This window comes from Manis pentadactyla, chromosome 1 (genome assembly GCF_030020395.1).
Source record: "Manis pentadactyla isolate mManPen7 chromosome 1, mManPen7.hap1, whole genome shotgun sequence".
Lineage (NCBI taxonomy): Eukaryota > Metazoa > Chordata > Mammalia > Pholidota > Manidae > Manis > Manis pentadactyla.
This window is the reverse complement of record NC_080019.1, coordinates 70,601,240-70,622,416: the sequence shown is the minus strand read 5'-3', so window position 1 is coordinate 70,622,416 and position 21,177 is coordinate 70,601,240. Positions and strand designations below refer to the sequence as shown.

The 21,177-nt window shown below is 34.9% G+C and overlaps 1 protein-coding gene across 6 annotated transcripts in view; it reads left to right on the top strand.

Annotated features, from left to right (window-relative positions):
* TRPC1 (transient receptor potential cation channel subfamily C member 1) overlaps positions 1-19,247 on the top strand; it is a 65,021-nt gene extending 45,774 nt beyond the window's left edge. For all 6 annotated transcript variants that reach the window (XM_036877266.2, XM_036877267.2, XM_057498264.1 and 3 more), the window contains 6 exons: positions 4,279-4,418; positions 6,411-6,554; positions 14,047-14,222; positions 15,629-15,830; positions 16,134-16,328; positions 17,323-19,247. In XM_036877266.2, coding sequence (XP_036733161.2) covers positions 4,279-4,418; positions 6,411-6,554; positions 14,047-14,222; positions 15,629-15,830; positions 16,134-16,328; positions 17,323-17,550 — 1,085 coding nt within the window. In that variant the 3' untranslated portion in view covers positions 17,551-19,247. The remainder of the gene's footprint in view (positions 1-4,278; positions 4,419-6,410; positions 6,555-14,046; positions 14,223-15,628; positions 15,831-16,133; positions 16,329-17,322) is intronic.
* The last annotated feature ends 1,930 nt before the right edge of the window (positions 19,248-21,177 follow it).

Here is a 21,177-nt window from a genome sequence, read left to right as displayed (position 1 = left end):
ATTCTGCCTCAATAAAAGAGTGCAGTGTAAAGTAAGGCAGTAATTATTTTACTTTTCTCAGCACAGTTTTGGCTTTGAAACAATTAGATCTGAATAAACATTGCTAAGGATGTCTTCTAAGCCTATTAAGTAATTAGATTAATCTGGACTTCTTTAAATATGTAAATCTGAACTTGCTCCAAGGAACCATGTAGGAATTCTTTGCCCACTTGTCTAATGGAACTCCTTGGATCAATTTATTATAGCACACAGTGAGCACAGTGACTTTTGACTCATGATCCCTGACTTTTGTACATTTGTTTTCTATTCTTTCCCTTAGCCTCCAGAAAAAAGTAGGTCTAAATTATAAAAAGCAAGGTAGGAAAAAGGAAACAATGTGTTGATGAGTGCACAGAATATTAATGGTATTCTTTTACTTAGTTTTTTACTGTTAGAATATAGTAGAACAGCTATTATAAAAATTATTTTTTAAATGCTTTATACCTACTTTGTCCAAGTACAGGCAGAAACAGTTATGGCCCAGCACTCATGGAGCTTATGAGCTAATTAAGGCAAAAAACCGACACCTTAAGCAGCACACAGATAATGAAAAATTATAAATGTTAAGTGCCACCAAGTAAAGGTCATGGAGCTAGGAGAGCAAGCATATTATCAGGGTGTTTTGCCTCATCAGGGAGATTGGAAAAGCTATCTTGAGAAAGTGACAAATAGCTAAGATCTAAAGCATAAATAGGAGTTAACTAGGATAATTGGGAGGGAAAAGTTAATCTAGGTTGATATAAAAGTTACATTCAGAGATCCCATGGTTAGAGGGAGCCATGGTGCAAAGAAGAGACTGAATAAAGGCTGGAGGAAGAACCAGGAAAGTGGAATTCAAGATGAAGCTGTAGAAATGGATGTTGCACCAGACCGTGGACAGCCTTGTAGTTCATGTTAAGTAATTTTGAAGGTATACCGAGAACAATGGAAAAATCATTGACGTTTTTAAGTAGGTGAGTGACATGATTAGGTTTGCCTTGTGAAAAGATCATTCTGGGCTACCGTGTTGGGGCTGTGATCATAGGGCTGTGGCAGGAGTAGGTGGAGGGAGACCAGTAAGGAGGCTGTTGCAGTAATGCAGATAGAAGCTGATGGTACCTGGGACTTAACGATGGTTGTGGTAGAAAAAAAGAGAAGGGAACTGATTTGAGAGATATTTACAGTGTAACAGTACCAGTAAATCAGTAGATATATAGGAAGTGAAGGAGAGGGAGATTATTAAGCAAGGCAGGTATTTTGGAAGAGTCCTAGGTTTAGGGATTTGTGAGAGGGTAGATCCCAAGTGTGGTCTGGATAGGATGAAATTGAAAAGCCTTTAAGATACCCAAAAGAAATATCAATCAGAAAATTGAATATCGTAGTCTGGAGCTCAAGAGGAAGTCTAAGCTTGAGTTAGCAATGTGTGAATAATCTGTATATAGGTTACATAAGAAACTGTGGGTAAGGATGAGACACTTGAGAAAGTATAAAATGAAAAAAGAGAGGACCTAGGAGCAGACCTTGAGGAATCCCACCATGATGGAATGACAGCTTACTAATGTTACTAATTTTGAAAAACAAAAAGGGCCCTAAAATGTAGTACATTGAACTATGTAGTGATTTCATTGCTAATAATAGTTTTAAATCATTTTGTTCTTCCAATCCAATTCAAAAATATGAAATAAATCAAGTGTATTAGCTTCACTGTGGTGGGAGTGTTGGGCAGAAGATGGAAACTTCCTGACAGTGGTACTCACTGTTCTTCCACATGTCTGCCTATTTTTAATCAAAAATCTAATCCAACTCCTGTTGTAAGTTTTGTCAAGTTTCTTCAGGCATAATATTGCATAGTAAGCATTCTTCTTAGTTTAGTGTTTTAGTGTTATTTGAGTTAATAAAATGTAGGCTATTTGGTTTAATGTTTTCAGATAGGTTTTATCTATTAATTTTAAGTAGAAGCTCACCCAAGTGGAATTTTTTTAAGTGTTTTCCCTATCATAATATCTGTAAATATTTTTAAATGTTTTTCCACATGAAATATGAATATTGTATAATTAAGGTGTTATGAACAGAGTGTTTCAAGAATGCTTCATGTGCTTCCCTAAGGAATTATTCTGCCTACTTGTAAGCAAGAGAATGATTCAGACTGGCTTATCTTGATTTCACCTATATGTTATGTTGCAACACTCTATTCTTTTGTCACTTTATATTTTCCTTGAATATATTTTAATGAAGGAATGTATCATAAAACTGTCTAGGATTATAATGTTATTCTCTGGTAATTCTAGGAACCATGGAGGTACTTTTGACCAAAAAAGGGGAAAGTGGGTTTTTTTGTTTGTTTGTTTTTTGTTTGTGTGTATTTATTCATTTAGCAATTTTTTTGAGCACCCACTTTATATCCGGCACTCTTGAGGTCATTTAGGACATTGGTTAATAAAACAAAGTATCTTACCCTTGAAGAGTTTACCCAAAGTTGGGGGACATAGTCAATTAATAACAGATATAATAAGTAAACTATATCCAGTGTTTAAAGTGGTAAGTACTAAAGAAAGAAGCAAAACAGAGTTGGGAGACTGGGAGTCAGGGCATGGGGTTTGCAATTTTAAATAGGATAATCCGAGTAGGTGGTGAGCAAAGATGTGAAGTAGGAGTTGGCCCAGTAGGTTTCTATGTGAGGAACTTCCAGTCAGAGAGAAGAGCCACTGGGGAGGCCCTACCTAAGGCAGGAGTCTTGTGTGTTCAGAGAACAGCAAGGAAGCAAGGAGTCCTGTGACCAGAGTAGTAGGAGGAAAGATTGGTAGGTGAGGTCCAAGAGGAAAGGTATGTGGAGCCTTATGGCCGTTGTAAGGCATTTAGTTGTGGCTCTGAGTATAATGAGATAAGAGGGAGGTGCAGTACCCCCTCTGCACAGTCAGCAGCAGTGATCTTGTTCTTGTTGCCGTTCACTCACAGGACACAATAGGCACAAACCTGGCTCCAGGTTTGTAGCTTTGTAGAAGGATACGAGACCAGAAGTATAGTATGTCAGCATGACAGTTTCAAATACATCATAACTGTCAGTTCTTACAGAAGTCTGGGACTGCTTCCAGCCCCATAGTAGGCAAATTCAATTCTGTGAGATAAGTCCATATGGATGATGAGGCCCCTGTGTTTCCTTCTTAACATGTTTTTATATAGTCCTGGCTGTGCATACTTTCAGGGTCTATGAGTCCATCTCTCAGTCCAGATGCAGTTTCCCAATTGGTGGTTTTTATAGCAGTGTTGAACACAGCTGACCTTCCATATTTTTCTTAATATAGTGTGTTTCCAAGGAAACCACTTTAATAGATGATAACATGAGGTTTATATTCTCATGGAGAAAGAGTTCTGACCAGCAATTAATCTTTTCTTCTCTGGGAGTTATTACAGGGTTTTGAGGAGAGAAGTAACACTTGGATTTTAATAAGATTACTATGGTTGCTGGGTTGAGAATAGATTTTAGGGAGATCAGAGTAGAAACAGGGAGAACAGGTAGGCCATTTCAGCAGTCCAGGCAAGACAGGATGGTGGCTGGAAGTTGAAGTAGCGAGAAGGGTTGGTTCCTAAATGTATTTTTAAAATAGAGCCAACAGGATTTGCTATTGGTTTAAAAGAAATGTGAGTCAAGGATGATTGAAGGACATTTGGATTGAGCAACTAGAAGGATAGAGTTGCCATTAGCTGAGATGAGGAATTCTTCAATGGCAGTGAATTTGGGGGCAGAGATGAGGAGTTCAGTTTGTACATGTAAGGATAATGAGAGTAGCCAAGTACCTATACAAGTAAGCCAAGTTTAGGAGACAGGTTTAGAGATACTAATTATTATATAAATATATGTTGAGTTCAGAGGTATTTAAGTTTGAAAGTCAGCCACTTAAAGATGGTATTTAAAATCATTAGAGTAGACTGGACACTGTAGCAGTCAGTGCAGAGAAAAGAAAAGGATCAGAAACTGAGCCTCTGGGGCATGTGTGTGTTTAGCATTAATTTATTCATTTTCTGTGCTTCATGTCACTTATTAAAACACTTCTCTGGAAAAGAAACTGTCATATAAAACTTATGGTTATTTTTTTTCAAATTTTGAGAACTTTTAACTAAATTGTTGTTATTTTTTTCTTCTGGATGAAGTTATAGCTGACGTGTGTGTTATTTATTTAATACTTTGACCCTGAAAGTATTTTTTAGTTTATTATTGAATTAAGAGAGCATTATCTGATTATTTTTCCTTCCTTTTTTTAGGAATGATTTGGTCAGACATTAAAAGACTCTGGTATGAAGGGTTGGAAGACTTTTTAGAAGAATCTCGTAATCAACTCAGTTTTGTCATGAATTCACTTTATTTGGCAACCTTTGCCCTCAAAGTGGTCGCCCACAACAAGGTGACTATTAACTATGTCAGTTGGAGGTACAAATGAAGTTTTTGTAGGAAAGCCCTGACATGGTTAGCTATGTAACTCTGAGTGACATTGGCCCAAATCTGTTACTTGATGTATTTTCATTTTAAACCTATCCTTGTGCAAGGGAACAGTGTACACTGTTTCCTTCCTTTCCAGTGGTTTACAGGATGTTAATTACCTTTAAATGTTGGTTACCTATTATGTGCCAGGCGCCATGGTTGGTGCTTGCTATACTTTATCTCATTTTATCCTCACACGAATTTTATGAGACAGCTGTCCTTATCCCCATTTTCAAATAAGGAAAACAGAAGCTCAGAGATATTAAGTAACTTGTCTAAGACCATACAGTAAGGAACAAAGACTGGATTTAAATCTAGGTCTAGCTAGGCATTTCCTTTCTACCAAATGCTGATTCCTTATATCTGAGCTAGGTTCATTTACCTCATTAACCTGTAATACTTAAAATGAGAACACAAAGTTACTTTAGTTGATTAGTATTAGTTATTTTTATATCTGCCTAAAAGAAAAAGTTTATCTGAATGGAATTCATTATATAATCTTTTAACACTCCAAATCATGATTATCTTCCACAGCTTAAAAAGTGATAGAAATATAATTGTTTTTCTGATACCTGTATATATTTTTTTATATCATTAATGTACAATTATTTGAACATTATGGTTACTAGACTTCACATATTATCAAGTCCCCCCCACATACCCCATTACAGTCACTGTCCATCAGCGTAGTAAGATGCTATAGAATCATTACTTGTCTTCTCTGTATATACTGCCTTTTCCATGTCCCCCCCCGCTATATTATGTGTGCTAATCATAATGCCCCTTTTTCCCCCTTATCCCTCCCTTCCCACCCATCCTCCCCAGTCCCTTTCCCTTTGTTAACTGTTTAGTCCATTCTTGGGTTCTGTGAGTCTGCTGCTGTATTGTTCCTTCAGTTTTTGATACCTATATTTTTAAATTTAGAATTTGACAAAAATCTAACCATATAGACTTGTTGAAATTTTACTTCTGTAAAGATTTAAGCTCCCCTCTTCCCAGAAAGAGTAATCAATTGTATGTTAACTATCTTTGTTTAAACCCTGAGTTTAGAATTCTTCTGAGATACCACATTCAACATATATTATAAAAGATACAATATTTTGGGTTTTTTTGACTGATTTATAGACTATAGCAAAAGCACACTGGTTACCTTACATCATTTTACTTTATTAAAAAACTATTTTCCTTCAAATGATCAGTAGTATAGAACATGTTTGTTAGATATGTTCACTAACTAGAGTTGTGAAAGTACTGAGAAAATAAAAATTGGTCATGCATGAATAAATGGCTCAATAAAGAGGTTGAATGTTCTTAGTTTTTTTAGACTGGTCTTTTTAGTTCTCGAAATAGGATGCCCATATAATTTATTGTTCAAACCAGGGCACTTTGAGAGTGGAAATAATAATTATGCCAGGAGGGACTGGTATATAATCTGAGACTATCCCAGGCAGTTGGAACATGTGGCCACTCTAAGTCTATGTATAATAATGGACTCTTTCTTGGTATTTAGAAGGAAGAAGAACTTTTATGATTTATTCTGGAATCCTGAGTCAAAGGGCTAGGTTAATTTAATATGATAATTAATTGACAGTAAACATACTTAAAAATTCGTGTTGTGGAATTTAAGAAAAACTAGAAAACATTTCATCATAAAAAGTAAAAAAATTTTTTAAACCTAATAATTTTTGAGAAAATCATTTTATATAGAGTGATAATGCCTCACATATACAGAAATCTTTTATTTAGTTAAAATAACATTTTTTCTATTAAAAGAAGAGAACTTGATAAAATATAAATGGAGATCCCCTACAAGGAGACATAATTAAAACAGTTTTCTTTCAACAGTCAGAATATGTGTTTCTGTTTCTTAAACTGAAAGAGCTATTTACCTTTGGCTTTTTCTTCTTGCCTTTAGTTTCATGATTTTGCTGATCGGAAGGACTGGGATGCATTCCATCCTACACTGGTCGCGGAAGGGCTTTTTGCATTTGCAAATGTTCTGAGTTATCTTCGTCTCTTTTTTATGTATACAACAAGCTCTATCTTGGGCCCCTTACAGGTAAATAATTAATATTTCTTAAAGAATATTTATTAATGTCAATATTGCTACATTTTTTCTGCTTGTCCACTAGAACATTGTTCTCTATGTTAAAGTTAAACTTCGGTTTTAAAAATAATTAACAGTCAAAAGGTAACACATCATGTTCATCTACTTTGCTTCTGTCTGAACGATAATCCATTGCTTTCAGGTATTCAAACTTAATAAACTGTGGTCCATTGTCGCTCTCCCCTACCCATAAACCTAGGCATGTTTAATATATAGTTATACTTCAGACAGTAGAGGAACATAAGAATCTGGTTTTTACCAAAATGAATCTCACATTTAAAGTTTTAAGTGATAAATGTAAAGGAGGTGTTAGGCAAACAGAATTCTTACTTCATGATGATTTTGAAAATATGTAAGGTGTATTTTTTAAAAGATTGTATCACTTTGTTTAATAAATGTTAAATGTAGTAAGTTGGGAAATATCATATTTAGAGCTAAAACATTTCAGAGTTCATGTAATCCAGCTTTGTACTTTATAGTCCAAGAAATTGAGCTTTTGTGGTAGTATATGATTTGTTCAAAGTAATGTGATTATTAAGCATGAGAGTCTGAGAATAAATTCTAAGTCTCTTTTTAAAGAAAGGATTTTTCTTTGGTTGAATTTACCCCACAGATTTTAGTAGTTGGTTGTTTTTAGAAGATGGAATCAACTCTGCTAGATGACTAGCTGTACATATGCTCTAAGTTATAAGTCTAAAAATCTGAACATATTCACTTTTCCTTGATAAGCCAAAATTTACTAACAATTTAGATTCTTTTTTATATTTTTAAAGGAGGTATTTTTTTTTAAAGGCATAATTACTTTCTCCAAACAGAGGAATGAAAATAAATATAGGAGGAACCTGGTTTGATCTGGCTTGTACTGTTATCCTGCAACAGTGTGTCCTCAAGTGTGACTCCCTCAACCAAGTCCTGTGAGATGCTCTGAAATAAGTTTGGGACACTGCATCCCATAGAACTCTTTTGGGAATTCACCATGCACATTATCACATTAAAGCCTGTGAAAAAGAAGTAAAAACACTCGTTTACCGTGTTCAAACTATCATTACCTAAATTCATTTAACATCATACCCATTTTTTATGAAATATATTCAAGTCTGTTTTTCTCCATTTTAGACAGTTCTTTTCATTTAATTTGGCCACTGACACCTTCTATAAATGTTTAATCAAGAGTCAACAGTATTTTTACATGCACATTTGTTTGTTTATTTTTTTTTGCTCCCCCAACTGGTAATATCACTAAGTTTCTGGAAACTTCTTTATATATTGCTTCTAAGAGGTAAAAAGGAGAAAGTATATTATTATTTCTTATTGAATTATTTGCTTTTCTTAAAACTGTTGAGTCAGGTCTTCCTGACTTAATCTCTTCCCAAAAGAAATATAGATGTTTGTACAAATACTGCATGAGTGGGTACTTTTCATTTCAGCTGTTGTGTTTTTCTTCTCCAGCAGAATAATTTATATTGTTCTGATGCCATAGAACTAACAAATAATTTAAGTGAAGCCAACTAATATTATGTTCCTATTTCTTAAAAAAGGTCTGCAGGTTAATATGTTTAAATATTATGACCTAGTCCAGTAAGTGATTTTTTTAAATTACTAAGGCATAATTTGTATACAATAAAATGAAGCCATCTTAACTGTACAGTTTGCTGAGTTTTACAAATGTATAAACTTGTTTAATCACCACCATAATCAGGATAGAGAACATTTGTGGCACCCCAAAAAGTTTCTTGATGCCTTTTTGCATTTAGTGTTCCCCCTACCCTCACTCCAGGCAACCATTGTCTGCATGTGATTGTCTGGCATACACTAATCTCAGAACTGAAGGATTTGGAAGTACAAATATAATTAATATGGTATTGCAAAGCAAATCTCAGACAAAAGGTCATCTGCCATCTTTAGAGAGTGACTGGTTCTCACGGTTGCAAGCTCCCTGCTACAGGTTGTGATATCAAGTCTGCGTCCAGCAATAAGGAGAAAGGCAGAGGGCAAAGGACAGAAAGTATGAGCCAGCTGCCTTTGTCTTTATCAAGAGAACGATGATTTTCCCTGGATCCTTACCAAATACTTCCACTTAGAACTCATTGGCCTGAATTTGGCCACATGGCTATTTGGAGCTACAAAAAGTCTGAAGAGATGAGTACTTTGAGTATAATTCCCCCCAAGAAATCCAGGTCTACTTTGTCAGGAAAAGGGCAAAACATAGATAAAAATCTACAGAGTCATATTTTCAGGCTTTTACTTAAAGAATTTTTTAATAAAGACATTTGTTTTCTGACATAGTATTATTAACATGACAGACTTGTATTACATAGTAGTACCAAAGTTGTAGAATAATTTTATGTAGAAAATTTATAATATTTTTTTTCCATTTTGCTTATAAGTAAGGAACTTAATTAAAATAGAGTGAGCCAGTTATGGATATAAAACTAGAAGAAATGTAAAAAGAAAATTGACAGTAAGTTAACTACTTCGTCAAAAGTGCATCTTTTTTCCTTCATGTACATAACTTGCTATGTCAGATAATGTTTTTACGTGATTACTGCAGTTATTAAATTTATCACCTTTTACTAACATTTTTTCCTCCCAAATCTTTGCAGATTTAGAAGTTTACAGGCTTTTATTTTAACTGGTTATATAACCTATAATAAAATCTCTCCCTTAGCTAGAATGATCATATGTTATACAAATAGAGATACTTTGGGGAATGAAAAGGATGCTATTAATTATAAAATTGGGACAACAGATTAAATTGAGACTGTCCCAGGCAGTCAGAGTCATAGGACTATCAGTAGTGGAATATATTAAACGACCCTATATTCCACAGTGATTGAATGATTGAATCTTTTATCCTAGTTCTTGACATTTTTATGATTGTATTTGTTAAATATGTGACTTAGGTGGTAGGTAGGCTTTAGAAAGTGGCCTTTTACAATCTGGTCCTGCTTACTTTCTAGTCATCTCTCGTTATTCTCATTTCTCTGCCTCTTCCTGAGATACCTCTCCGTCTGGGCCAAGAGACCAGTTGCTAATATCACACAAGTCCTGTGCTTTCCCACTTCCATGTCATTGTTTATGTTACTATCCTGTTTAGAATGGCCCAGTCATATTTTCTGCTTGTTGAATTTTACTTATTCATCCAACAAACATGTAGTGAGAGTCTGGTAGGTACTAGACAATGGGGATGCTAACACGAGTAAGCTACAGTATCGCCTTAAGGAACCCATAGTATACTGAGTGTGACAAGCAAGCCAGTGTCATTTAGAGTGCTAAATGCTCTAATGGAGAGCCCAGAGGAAGAGCACTCACTTCAGTCTAAAGCATAAGAGAAGACTTCCAAAAAGAGATGATTATTGGAATTAATAAGCCTGGAAAGATGAGTAGAAAAGAGATGGGTGTGGGGCATTCCAGGGAGAGGGGATATGTGCCAGCTTTCGTGTCACCTCCATCTGAAAATCTATTCCTCCACTCCTCCTGCGTGAAATGAGTAACTCCATCTGATGAACTCAATACTTTGAACCTTTAGTAAGCATATCTTAAAGCTTGTCTTAATTGTAAGACAATTTAAATTTAGCTTGTCATATACTATAAATTATATTGTTTCTATTAAATTAAAAATTCCTTGAGGATGGGGAATATATCTTGATTTTCTCATCTGCACTTTACTCGCTGCCTTGCCATAGTAATTACTTAATGAATGTTGAATTGAAAAACTGGTTAGAATTGGATTGGGTGGAGACAAGTGCAGATTGGTGTGAAGAAAGTAAAAAGCTGATGGAGAAACAAGGCGATCTTTTAGCTGTTGCTGTAGCTGCTTATTCAAATAACAACCACCACTAACCTTTACCGAACATTTTGTGAGGGCCAGGCACTGTGCTAAGTGTTTTCTATTTAATTAATCTTCATCACAACCCTTGTTAGTTTTTTTTATTTCTAAATGGGGAATCTAAGGCGTAGAGAGGTTAACTGGTTCACGTAACTTCTAAGTGTTAGAATCAAGAATTGAATCTGAGTCTGACTCCAGAGGCCAACCTGCTCTTTGAGTTAGCTCCTCTGCTTCTGTGAAGGATGTCAGCTAACATCCCTCAGCAAACGTGAATCACTCTTGGGCCTAAGTCAGTAATGTTACGTGTTTTAACAAAAAGAGACATGAGACTCTAAAATAATGGTGGTAATAGTAATAACAGTGAACCTTTGAGTGCTTACTATGGATACTGTTCAAAGATCTTTATTTACATTTATTACCTCATTTAACCCTCACAACCATTCTAAGAGGCAGACTCTTTTTTTTTCTTTCTTTTTAAAATTAAGGTATCATTGATATACAATCTTATAAAGATTTCACATGAACAACATTGTGGTTTCAACATTCACCCATATTATCAAGTCCCCCCCTTCCCATTGCAGTCACTGTGCATCAACGTAGTAAGATGCCATAGAGTCACTACCTTCTTCTCCGTGCTATACTGCCTTCCCCGAGACCTACCTATATTGTGTGTGCTTATTATAGTGCCCCTTAATCCTCTTCTCCCTCCCCACCCACTTCCCTTTGGTAACTGCTGTTCCTTTCTTGGAGTCTGTGAGTCTGCTGCTGTTTTGTTCCTTCGGTTTTGCTTTGTTGTTACACTCCCCAAATGAGCAAGATCATTTGGTACTTGTCTTCCTCCAAGAGGCAGACTCTTTTATTTCCATTTTACAAAGGAAAAAAATGAGGCATAGAGACATTAAGTAACTTGTACAGGGTCACACAGGTGGTAAGAAAGTAGCAGAATTGGGTTCCAACACAGATGGTTTCACTCCAGAGTTAAGTCTTAATCACTCTGCTGAGTTGCCTCCCCATTTTCTGTGCTACGGAATAATATGATTCCCTCATTACCTTTTATTCTACAATACTTCTGTGGGTAGGCTTTAATCATTTATACATTTTTTCCTCTTTTATCCACATTTCAAGTGAATTAAACAACCTTTAACACTGGTATTGGGTAATTAGAAAGGACAAGATGGGACCATACAGCTTGGTTCAAAGGCTTGCTCTGTGACTTACTATCACTTTATCTCCATGAGTTCTGGGTTCTATACCTGTTGTAAGGATTAAATGTATAAGATGCATAGCAGAGTAGTTGGTACATGTTGGACTTTATATAAATGATTAGGTCCATTCCTCTATTCCCTTTATAATTAGCAGAGTTAACTATAACAGACCTGAAAAATAATACAAGAAAACTTGGAAAGTGAATACAATGTCTGACACACGAGCTCATAGTTTATTCTTAATAAGTTATTTGGCTTTTCCGGGTAATTACTAGATTTAATTTAATCACCTGTATGCCATTAAAGGCATATTGTTGTCATTTGTAATGAGCAAAGAGTGGTTTCAATTGTTTTGCATCTTGAAGTATACTGAGAATGGATATTTTTCTCTTTAGAAGCATAGAATGTTAGAAGTAGAGGAAAGGTTAGAGGTCACATAGTCTAGAGATTCCCAAACTCATGAGGCTGCAGAATCACCTGGGTAGCACATGAAACCTACATTCTGCAGTCCTGCCTTCAGAGATACCAATTAAATAGATTGGGGTAAAACCCGGCAAGTTTTTAATAGCATGTAGGTGAGTGAATCTAATGCAGCATTTGGCCATCCCTGTCAGGAAACTTAAGGCCCAGCTCACACAGTGTTAGCAAAAAGATGTGGTGTAAAATATTAAATAATAATTACATCTTTTTTGGATATTTATTCATTTATCAGTGCAACAAACCCTGCTGTGTGGTGGAACTGTTACATAAGAACTAAATCCTTAATTGTACCCAGCTCCAAATTTTTAATGGGACAGCTAAGATCAAAATGACCCAGTGATGTTTTCGAATAGCATTTGCAAGGAGTTAGAAGCAAGAATTGAATTCTCACTCTGTCATTGATTAGTTCTGTTACCCTGAGCAATTCACTGAATCTCTTCCTAGCTACAGTTTTGACACTTGAGAAAATAGAGATAATACTAGCCTTCCCCAATTTCTAGGGTAAATAAAAGTACATGATTCCTCTGGGAAAATTGTAAAGAGTTTGATAAAAAGCCATATAAAAGTTACATATTCAAAATTTAATTGATGTGCCAGGCCCTGGAGCTTACTGACCTTGTGTCTTGCCTTTAAAGAATGCTAGAAAAGATAAACATAAATATTAGTATAAAGTGAAAAATACTATTTTAGCGATTATGTACAAAATACTTTGGAGCATGACTGAGCAGAAGTCTGGAGTGACATTTGATCTTGGCCTTGAAGGTATGAGAAGCTTGCCTGGCAAAGAACAAAGGAGGAGTTAATGTACAGAGACACAGAGCCATAAAGCATGGAGTGCTCAGAGAAGACAGGGCATCTCTTCTACTTGGACCATGGTTTGCAGTTGGGGAGATGAGGCTGAAAAAAAATAGATTAGGCTGGAATAGAAGGTCTGTATGCCAGGAATTGGAATATTATCACACATGTAAAGGGGGTTTTAAGCATGAATGGCTTGATTACTTTTAGACAGATAATGATGGCTTTTTCTGGAGAGAGATTTGGAAGGAGAATGACTAGAAACTGTCATTATGATTACTTCCTTCTGTCAGCAGCTTTTATAATTTAACACTTGGTATGAAACCTATTGATAGCAGGCTTCCCCTTGTCAGGCATTAACATGGTATGGCCTTATTCTCAGCACTCACAGTCTGAATAAATGATTTCTTTTTCAAGGTGAGAACTATTGTTGATTAAGAGGGAAATGTATTCTGTTTCTTACATATTTTGAGCTTTCTGATTCTAAGTCTCTGTTTCTTCTGTCAGAATTTTGCCAGGGGTCCAAGTGAGGGAAGCGTAAGACTTTGAAAAGTACCACATGGACCGGGCACACAAGCAAGGCAGGCATGTGGGACTCTCCACTGTTGCAGAGTCCAGGTCACTGTCCTGTGGTGTGCCTGGAAATGTTCAGCACAGCTCTTGTGCTTAACTGGCTGCCTCTCAGTAACAAGGGCCACTTGCTTACTGCTACCACCTGGTATCACTGATGAGTGGCGTATGTTATTTTGTCAGGCTTAGGAATTTTGTTTGAAGTTGAATTTAATTAATTATGTGAATTTGACTAAATTTAAAGAAGGATTTTTAAACACTGTATTTCCAACTGAAAAATAATAACTGCATATAATGAGGAAAACTCTAGAGGAAGTCTGACTTCAACCCCTAGTCCTACTTCCATAGGTAGCATTGTTAACAGTTCCTTGTGTAAACTCCCAAGAATTTCCTCTGCATATTGAACCATATTTATATGGAAATATTTATCTGTTCTATCCTTTAAAAAATCAGAAGTGGTAGCTGTTATAATACATGTTATATCATGTGTTTGTCTTCCTCTTATTGCCTGGTCGTTTCAGTTTTCCTGTTAACTTAATGAATACCTATGAAATGTATTTCACAGATTTCAATGGGACAGATGTTACAAGACTTTGGAAAATTTCTTGGGATGTTCCTTCTTGTTTTATTTTCTTTCACAATTGGACTGACACAACTGTATGATAAAGGCTATGCTCCAAAGGAACAGAAGGATTGTGTCGGCATCTTCTGTGAGCAGCAAAGCAATGATACCTTCCATTCGTGAGTGTCTGCAGACATTTTGGTAAACATATCCCTGTTGGGTTATGTATGCATTAGTACCTACAAAAATAGAACTTCAAAGTTTCTTTAAGAAATTCCTTTTTAATAAATACTTATTTGTCAATGAATCATTTGATAGTCATCTTTATATATAGAATCATAAATAATCAGTAAGCCCACGTTAGTACATTGTCTCCCCTCCTGCAGTCCACCCGGACAGAGGAACTCGTGGTATTCTGTGCACTGTGAGCATTTGGGCCAGAACGGTTCTCTGTCGAGCCTGTATATAGCACGATGTCCAGCATCTCTGCCCCTTAACTATTAGATGTCAGTCATTGTTACAACAAAAATGCGCTCTCACATTTTTAACACATCTTATGTCATTAGAATTGAGAGTCATTAGAGCTTCATGAACAATCTTTTTTCTCTGATTTACTGTGTCATAAAAAATTGAACAACCAGTTGTGAGGCTGACAAATTTCTCCCTTCTTTCTTAAATAAAAAAATGGAGAAGGGGTGTGGAATTACATGTTTGTTGTATTCCTATTATATGCCAACTATTAGTTACTGAACTTTCACCTTATTTAAGGAATAAGATTAAATGAATAATAAGTATTCATCTAACACTGTCTATATACCAGGAACTGTTCTAAGCGCTAAGTGAAGGAAGCATCAATGAACAAAACTACTTCTAGTAGGTGTTACGGGCAATAAAGAGAAAAAGGAAATATGTAGTATATTATGCAGTGATAAGAGCTAAAGAGACAAAGCTTAGTCTGGGGAGGATATGTGTGTGAGAGGGTGCAGGTATAGATAGGAGGCTAGGGAAGGCCCCACAAGAAGTGACATTCAAGTAAAGATGTAAAGCTGGTGAGGGATCAAACCATGAAGAATGTATGTGGAAGAAGGAAACTGGCAGCTGGGAAGAGCGGCAAAGACCAAGGCCCTGAGGCAGGAGTATGGCTGGCGTGATCAGGGGAAAGTGAGGAGGCCAGTGTGGACGGAATGTAGTGAATCCCGGGGAGAGTTGTAGGGGATGAGATCAGAAAGGTAGTGGGATCATGAAGGATCTTGTCAGGCCTTGTAAGGACTTTGGGCTATGGAGACGGAGAGCTATTTGAAGTTTTTGAGCAGAGGAGTGGCAAAAACTAGTTATTAATAAGATCATAGAGACTGCTGTGTTAAAAAATGACAGAAAGGGAGGTTAAACAGGAATATTTTATTGTCCTATTGAGCATATATCTTTGTTTAAGGCAGGCACATCTGTACTATTAGATTAAAACTTACTTATAAAGTATTCTTGGATTAGCAATGTTTTCTTTGTTTAATGTTGATACTAATGAATTCATTTTTGTGAATTAGTTTCATTAATTTCCTTTTAAACAGACATGTAATTATCTTTACAGGTTCATTGGCACTTGCTTTGCTTTGTTCTGGTATATTTTTTCCTTAGCACATGTGGCAATCTTTGTCACAAGATTTAGTTATGGAGAAGAATTGCAGTCCTTTGTTGGAGCCGTTATTGTCGGAACATACAATGTCGTGGTTGTGATTGTGCTTACCAAGCTGCTGGTGGCAATGCTTCATAAAAGCTTCCAGTTGATAGCAGTAAGTGTTCATTCTTTTAAAAACTTTATATTCTCCTCTGAGCATACCAAATCTAGGCAGTAGATAAGGCAACCGAAATTATAAAAATTAAGAATTAGTATCATTTTAAAATTAAATACCAATTTTTAAGTGTAAGTAATGTATACTAACTGCAAATCTTGAACCAGATTTTAATCTCCAAGGTGTGCAAACATTTGGACGGTACAAACAATCCCTGTCTTTCCCTCTCATTCTCTTACTGCCCCCACCACCCACCATGTGTGTATTCATACCCTATGTTGCTTTTCCAATTGCCTCTTACAGAATCATGAAGACAAAGAGTGGAAGTTTGCTCGAGCAAAGTTGTGGCTCAGCTACTTTGATGATAAATGTACATTACCCCCACCTTTCAACATCATTCCTTCACCAAAGACCATTTGCTATATAATTAGTAGCATCAGTAAATGGATTTGCTCTCATACATCAAAAGGCAAGGTTAAACGGCAAAACAGTTTAAAGGTAAGAAATAAGAATTGCTGTATACCAATGATACTTCAATTAAAAAGAAAATTAGAATTGCAACATGGAAGTTTAATAGTTCCTAATCTCACAAACTTCCTAAAGCATAAATAAATATACAGGCTGTTTACTGCCTGCGACTGTTTAACTTTTGTATCTCTAGTACATGTCCTAGTATCTAAGAAAGTAAGGATTCAATAAATATTCAGTAAGAATGAAAATTAAAGCTGCAATATTTTCATAATATCTCAGTTTAAAAACACTGGAAATCATAATATTTATTCTGTCAGCATAGATAAAGATTAGCTAGTAGAGTCAGTTCATATTTTTCTAGTTCTTCTTGAAAGTTACTCATAACATTAATAATTTCAATACATGTTGCTATAAACCAGAGGTTGGCAAAGGTTTTCTATAAAGGACCAAATAATAAATACTTTAGACTTTGTAGGCTGAGACCAAATCAAGTAAAATAACAAAAAAGAACACAAATTTCCACAAAATTTTTACTGATGAAATTAACAGTGTAATAGTAATTGAGTAATAATTTTTCCTAATACAAGTCAATTAATGAAAAGAATGGAATTCCAATGGGACAGATAACATTTTGTTTACTTGGGGTTCAAAATTAATGTTTCCTATCATCAAATTAATTTAAAAAGTTCAGCTGTAAAAACCATTCTTAGTTCACAGGACATAAAAAAAAACAGCAGTGGGCCACCTTTGGCCAGTGGGTTGTAATTGGCTTATCCCTCTTATAAACTGAGGATTCTTAAGACTATTCATAAATCAAGGTAAGCATACAGGTGAATGACTAAAACAAGTGTGAAGGCTATATTTGTTTTAAACAAGTGTTGAGTATTATTTTGTAACACATGGTGGCAAAATATAGCTTAATGTAGCATTAATGTTTGTAATTTGTGAATATTTTTTAAATATACCTCTTTAAATATTTGTGTGCTCATTGTTAATATCATACTATTGGTTTGTTTTGAAGGAATGGAGAAATTTGAAACAGAAAAGAGATGAAAACTACCAAAAAGTGATGTGCTGCCTAGTACATCGTTACTTGACGTCCATGAGACAGAAGATGCAAAGTACAGATCAGGCAACTGTGGAAAATCTAAATGAACTGCGCCAAGATCTGTCAAAATTCCGAAATGAAATAAGGGATTTACTTGGCTTTCGGACTTCTAAATATGCTATGTTTTATCCAAGAAATTAACCATTTTCTAAGTCATGTAGAGAATAATTTTCAATAATAAATCTGAAAGACTGCATTTGCATTACTTGCAATTAAATCAATAAGATACTATATTGAAATAAAGAATTACATCAAAGCCATTCTTTAAAATATTTATAGCATAAATATATGTTGTGTAAAATATGTATATAGAATTAGTTTTTTAAAACCTTCTAAGTGGATTTTTGCAGAAGCTAACAGATTAAATAGATTTTGTTTGCATGATACTTGGTGTTCTAATTTGGACAGTGCTTTAAATTTTTTCTTCTTTTTATGTTCAAGAAGGGCAGTTATAATTGTACAATAAGGTTTTGTAGAAAGAAGAATAGCAAATGTGGGCTGATCTCCATCCATAGAATATACTTGAAATACAGAAGTCATGGTTTTTAAAATCTGTTAAGGACTTCACATATAGTCAGTACTTACTGTTTCGGAGTCGTTTTCTTTAAAATAAGTCTATTTTTTCTTTTTTCTTTTGTTAAAATCTTAAGTAACAAAGAAAAGACCTTAATGAATATTTGAATCTAATAATGAATATAAATTTAAATTCACTATAAATTTAATAAATATCTATACATTTAAATTCAGTCGTTTTTATTATTCTGTTTACTTTTACATGGTTCTAATCATTTTATATTTTTAATTTTGCTTTTTTCACTTAATAGTGTTTTATATCTAGATTTCCATGTATTGATATAGTCCATGTATTTAAATTTTTATAGATTACTTAGTTTTTGAAAAGTATAAATGGTAGACTTTTCAGTTTATAGCTTAGAGTATTTGATTATATTTATAGGTTTGCATAGGTACCTCTCTGAGGTTAGGCATTTCGTGGCTTTTAATTTTTCTTAATCATAATAGTGCTGTAATCTTTTTCAAGTTGAAGTGACATAGATATAAAGCTAACCCAAAATAAGGATTTAGAAGATTCTTGTTTATCATGTATCATATATGGTCACAGCTGGTTTTGTTCTTGTAAACATTGGAAGAGCTTTCATGCAAGGATTTGTTTTATATTTGTGCTAAGTTTCTTGAGCTTATCTCCCAAAGTATTTTCCACAGAATTTAATGTAGCTGTACAAAAGTAACTTCATGCTTATTTGTTGATCATTGTTGCTGCTTAGGATGGAAAGCATTGGTTTTTTTTGAATTAGAAAATAAAATACCTATTTAAATTTTTCTTCCTGTGTTCATGTAAGGGACATAGTTAAAAAATTTTTTTCACAGGCTATTGCTTATATATCTTGCAGCACTTACAGTTAAGAGAGTATTAGGTATACATTTATCTTAACTGAATGTCAGATGGTCTTACGGCCATGGGGTGCAGGTAGCCCTTGGTCTATAAGCACCACCAATCCAGGGATCATTGTCTTAATACGTTAGTATTGTGTTTCATCTTGCTTTTTATTTTTTTAATTTCCAAATTTAAGTGTTCCCTCTTTGGGACAAATTCTTATAAAAATGTTTATTGTAAAGTTATATATTTTGTCTACAGGGATATGCACTTCCCAGTTGGGATTTTACATCAGGATTTTTAGTCATTCTAAAAAATGCCTAATTATTAAATCAAAATATTTATAGAGTGCCTACTGTATGCATGAATTACTTATAAGGTATATTTTTAATGATAGCATATTGTAAGAAAAAAGGTAAATAAAAAGTTGACATTAGATTATGAATCGAGTTGTCTGTCCATTATCATATATACTTGTATACTTCTTTTTATTGAGGTATAATTCACATCATGAAATTCACTCTATTACAGTATACAATTCCGTGTCTTTTTAAAAAATCATAGTAAGAAAGGCCTAAAATGCAAAATAACATCAGACCCCTTCCTACCTCCAGTGGCAATCACATTTAATTCTTAGCTGTTTCTTATTTTTGCATGTAATATATTCACACAAAGACATGTATGTAAATATCTATAGCAACTTTGTTCATGATCCCAAACTGAAAACAACCAAATGTCCATCAACTATGAATGGATAAACAAATGGTATACCTGTATAGTTAGTGCACCTCTCCTCAACAATAAGAAGGAATCGTGTCAGTTCAGTCAGAGAAGCAGAACTACTAGGATATGTGCAGGCCCACTTGTATGTTTGTTTGCATAGCTTTGATGTTACAAAACTGGAGCTAGTTAAGAGTATGAAGGTGTTTTTGCACTTCATACTGGAGCTGGGAGTTCTGCAGGTAGGTAGTTGGAAAGAGATGATGAATATAAAGTGGATTAACAAGAACAAGCTGGAAACCATGACGGTGGACTGAGACCCATGTCACTTCTCACTGTCTCCAACTTTGATGATGTGGGTTACCTGTGGAAAAAGTTGCCCTTTAAAAAAATTAATTTAAAAAAGTTCCTTCTGCCAGATTGCTAAACACACACTTGGCCCAGAAATCAGAAAGGCTGAAGGAGGATCCAAGGAAAGGAGGAACTACTGTAGACCAGACTGCTGTCTGCCCTACACCAGCCAGTTCAGCCTACAGGTTAAGTTACATGCATGAGTTACCGAAGTGCCTGCATAAAAAGCAAAATGGCTGCTGCTTCACTTCTACCCTCCAAATTTCACATCAAAATGTGTCTTGTGGCCCACCTTAACTGGAAGCAGGTAAGGTAGAGAATTCTGGGAAATATAATACAGCCTCACCAAGTTGACACCAGAACAAACTACTGGTATATACAATAACATAGGTGAATCTTAAAAGTCCTACGCTAAGTGAGGAAGCTCATCACTAAAGGCTGTAAACTGTATGATTCCATTTACATGACCTTCTAGAAAAGATAAAACTATAGAAACTGAAATTAAGTCATTTCATTGGTTACCCAAGTCTGGTGGAAGGAGAAGATTGATAGCACAACTCATCAAACAAATTCACTAAATAGGTAAATTTAATGTATGGAAATCATGCTTGAATAAGCCCAACAAAAATACATAATGCTATGACAATAAGAAAATAATGAATTTTATAATTCATTATCACTCCAAAAGAAAATAGTGCTTGAATATTCAAGTTGGTAGCCTATCACTCACACAACACAGTGGGTGAAGTATGGAAATCCGTAAATGCCAAGGTGAAGAATTTTGTTTTTGTTTTTGTTTTCAAAATTACTTTGCCTATTCTAGTTTCTTCGCTTTTTCACATAAATTTTGGAGGCTGTCTATCCTATCAATTTCTACCAAAAAGCCTTGTTGGGATTTTATTGGAATTGCATTGAAATTGAAAAGTTTTGTTTTCCTCAGAAAATGTATTTATAAAATGCCAAATAAGCCGAGGTCATAGGCCCTGGGGAGTAAGCCAGTTGGGTCTAATTATTCAGAATTACACTAAGAAAATAAGGCTAACAAGGATAATGGCTGTTCTAAATTTCTGATTTATAAGTTACTTTGTTAACTTTCTGGCATCACTGTCCCTTTTGTAAGAATGTTGTTTCTTTAAAATATACTTAAGAATTGCCAGTTATAGCATTTCTCATTTCATAATTTCACATTGTTTTTCTCCTGCTCTCCCAAACCCGTTTGAAATAAGGATTTCAGATATGCAGCTCAAAATTAGTGAGGAAAAGTGTTATGTGTTAGCTACATGCTTTAAAAATAACCATCTTTA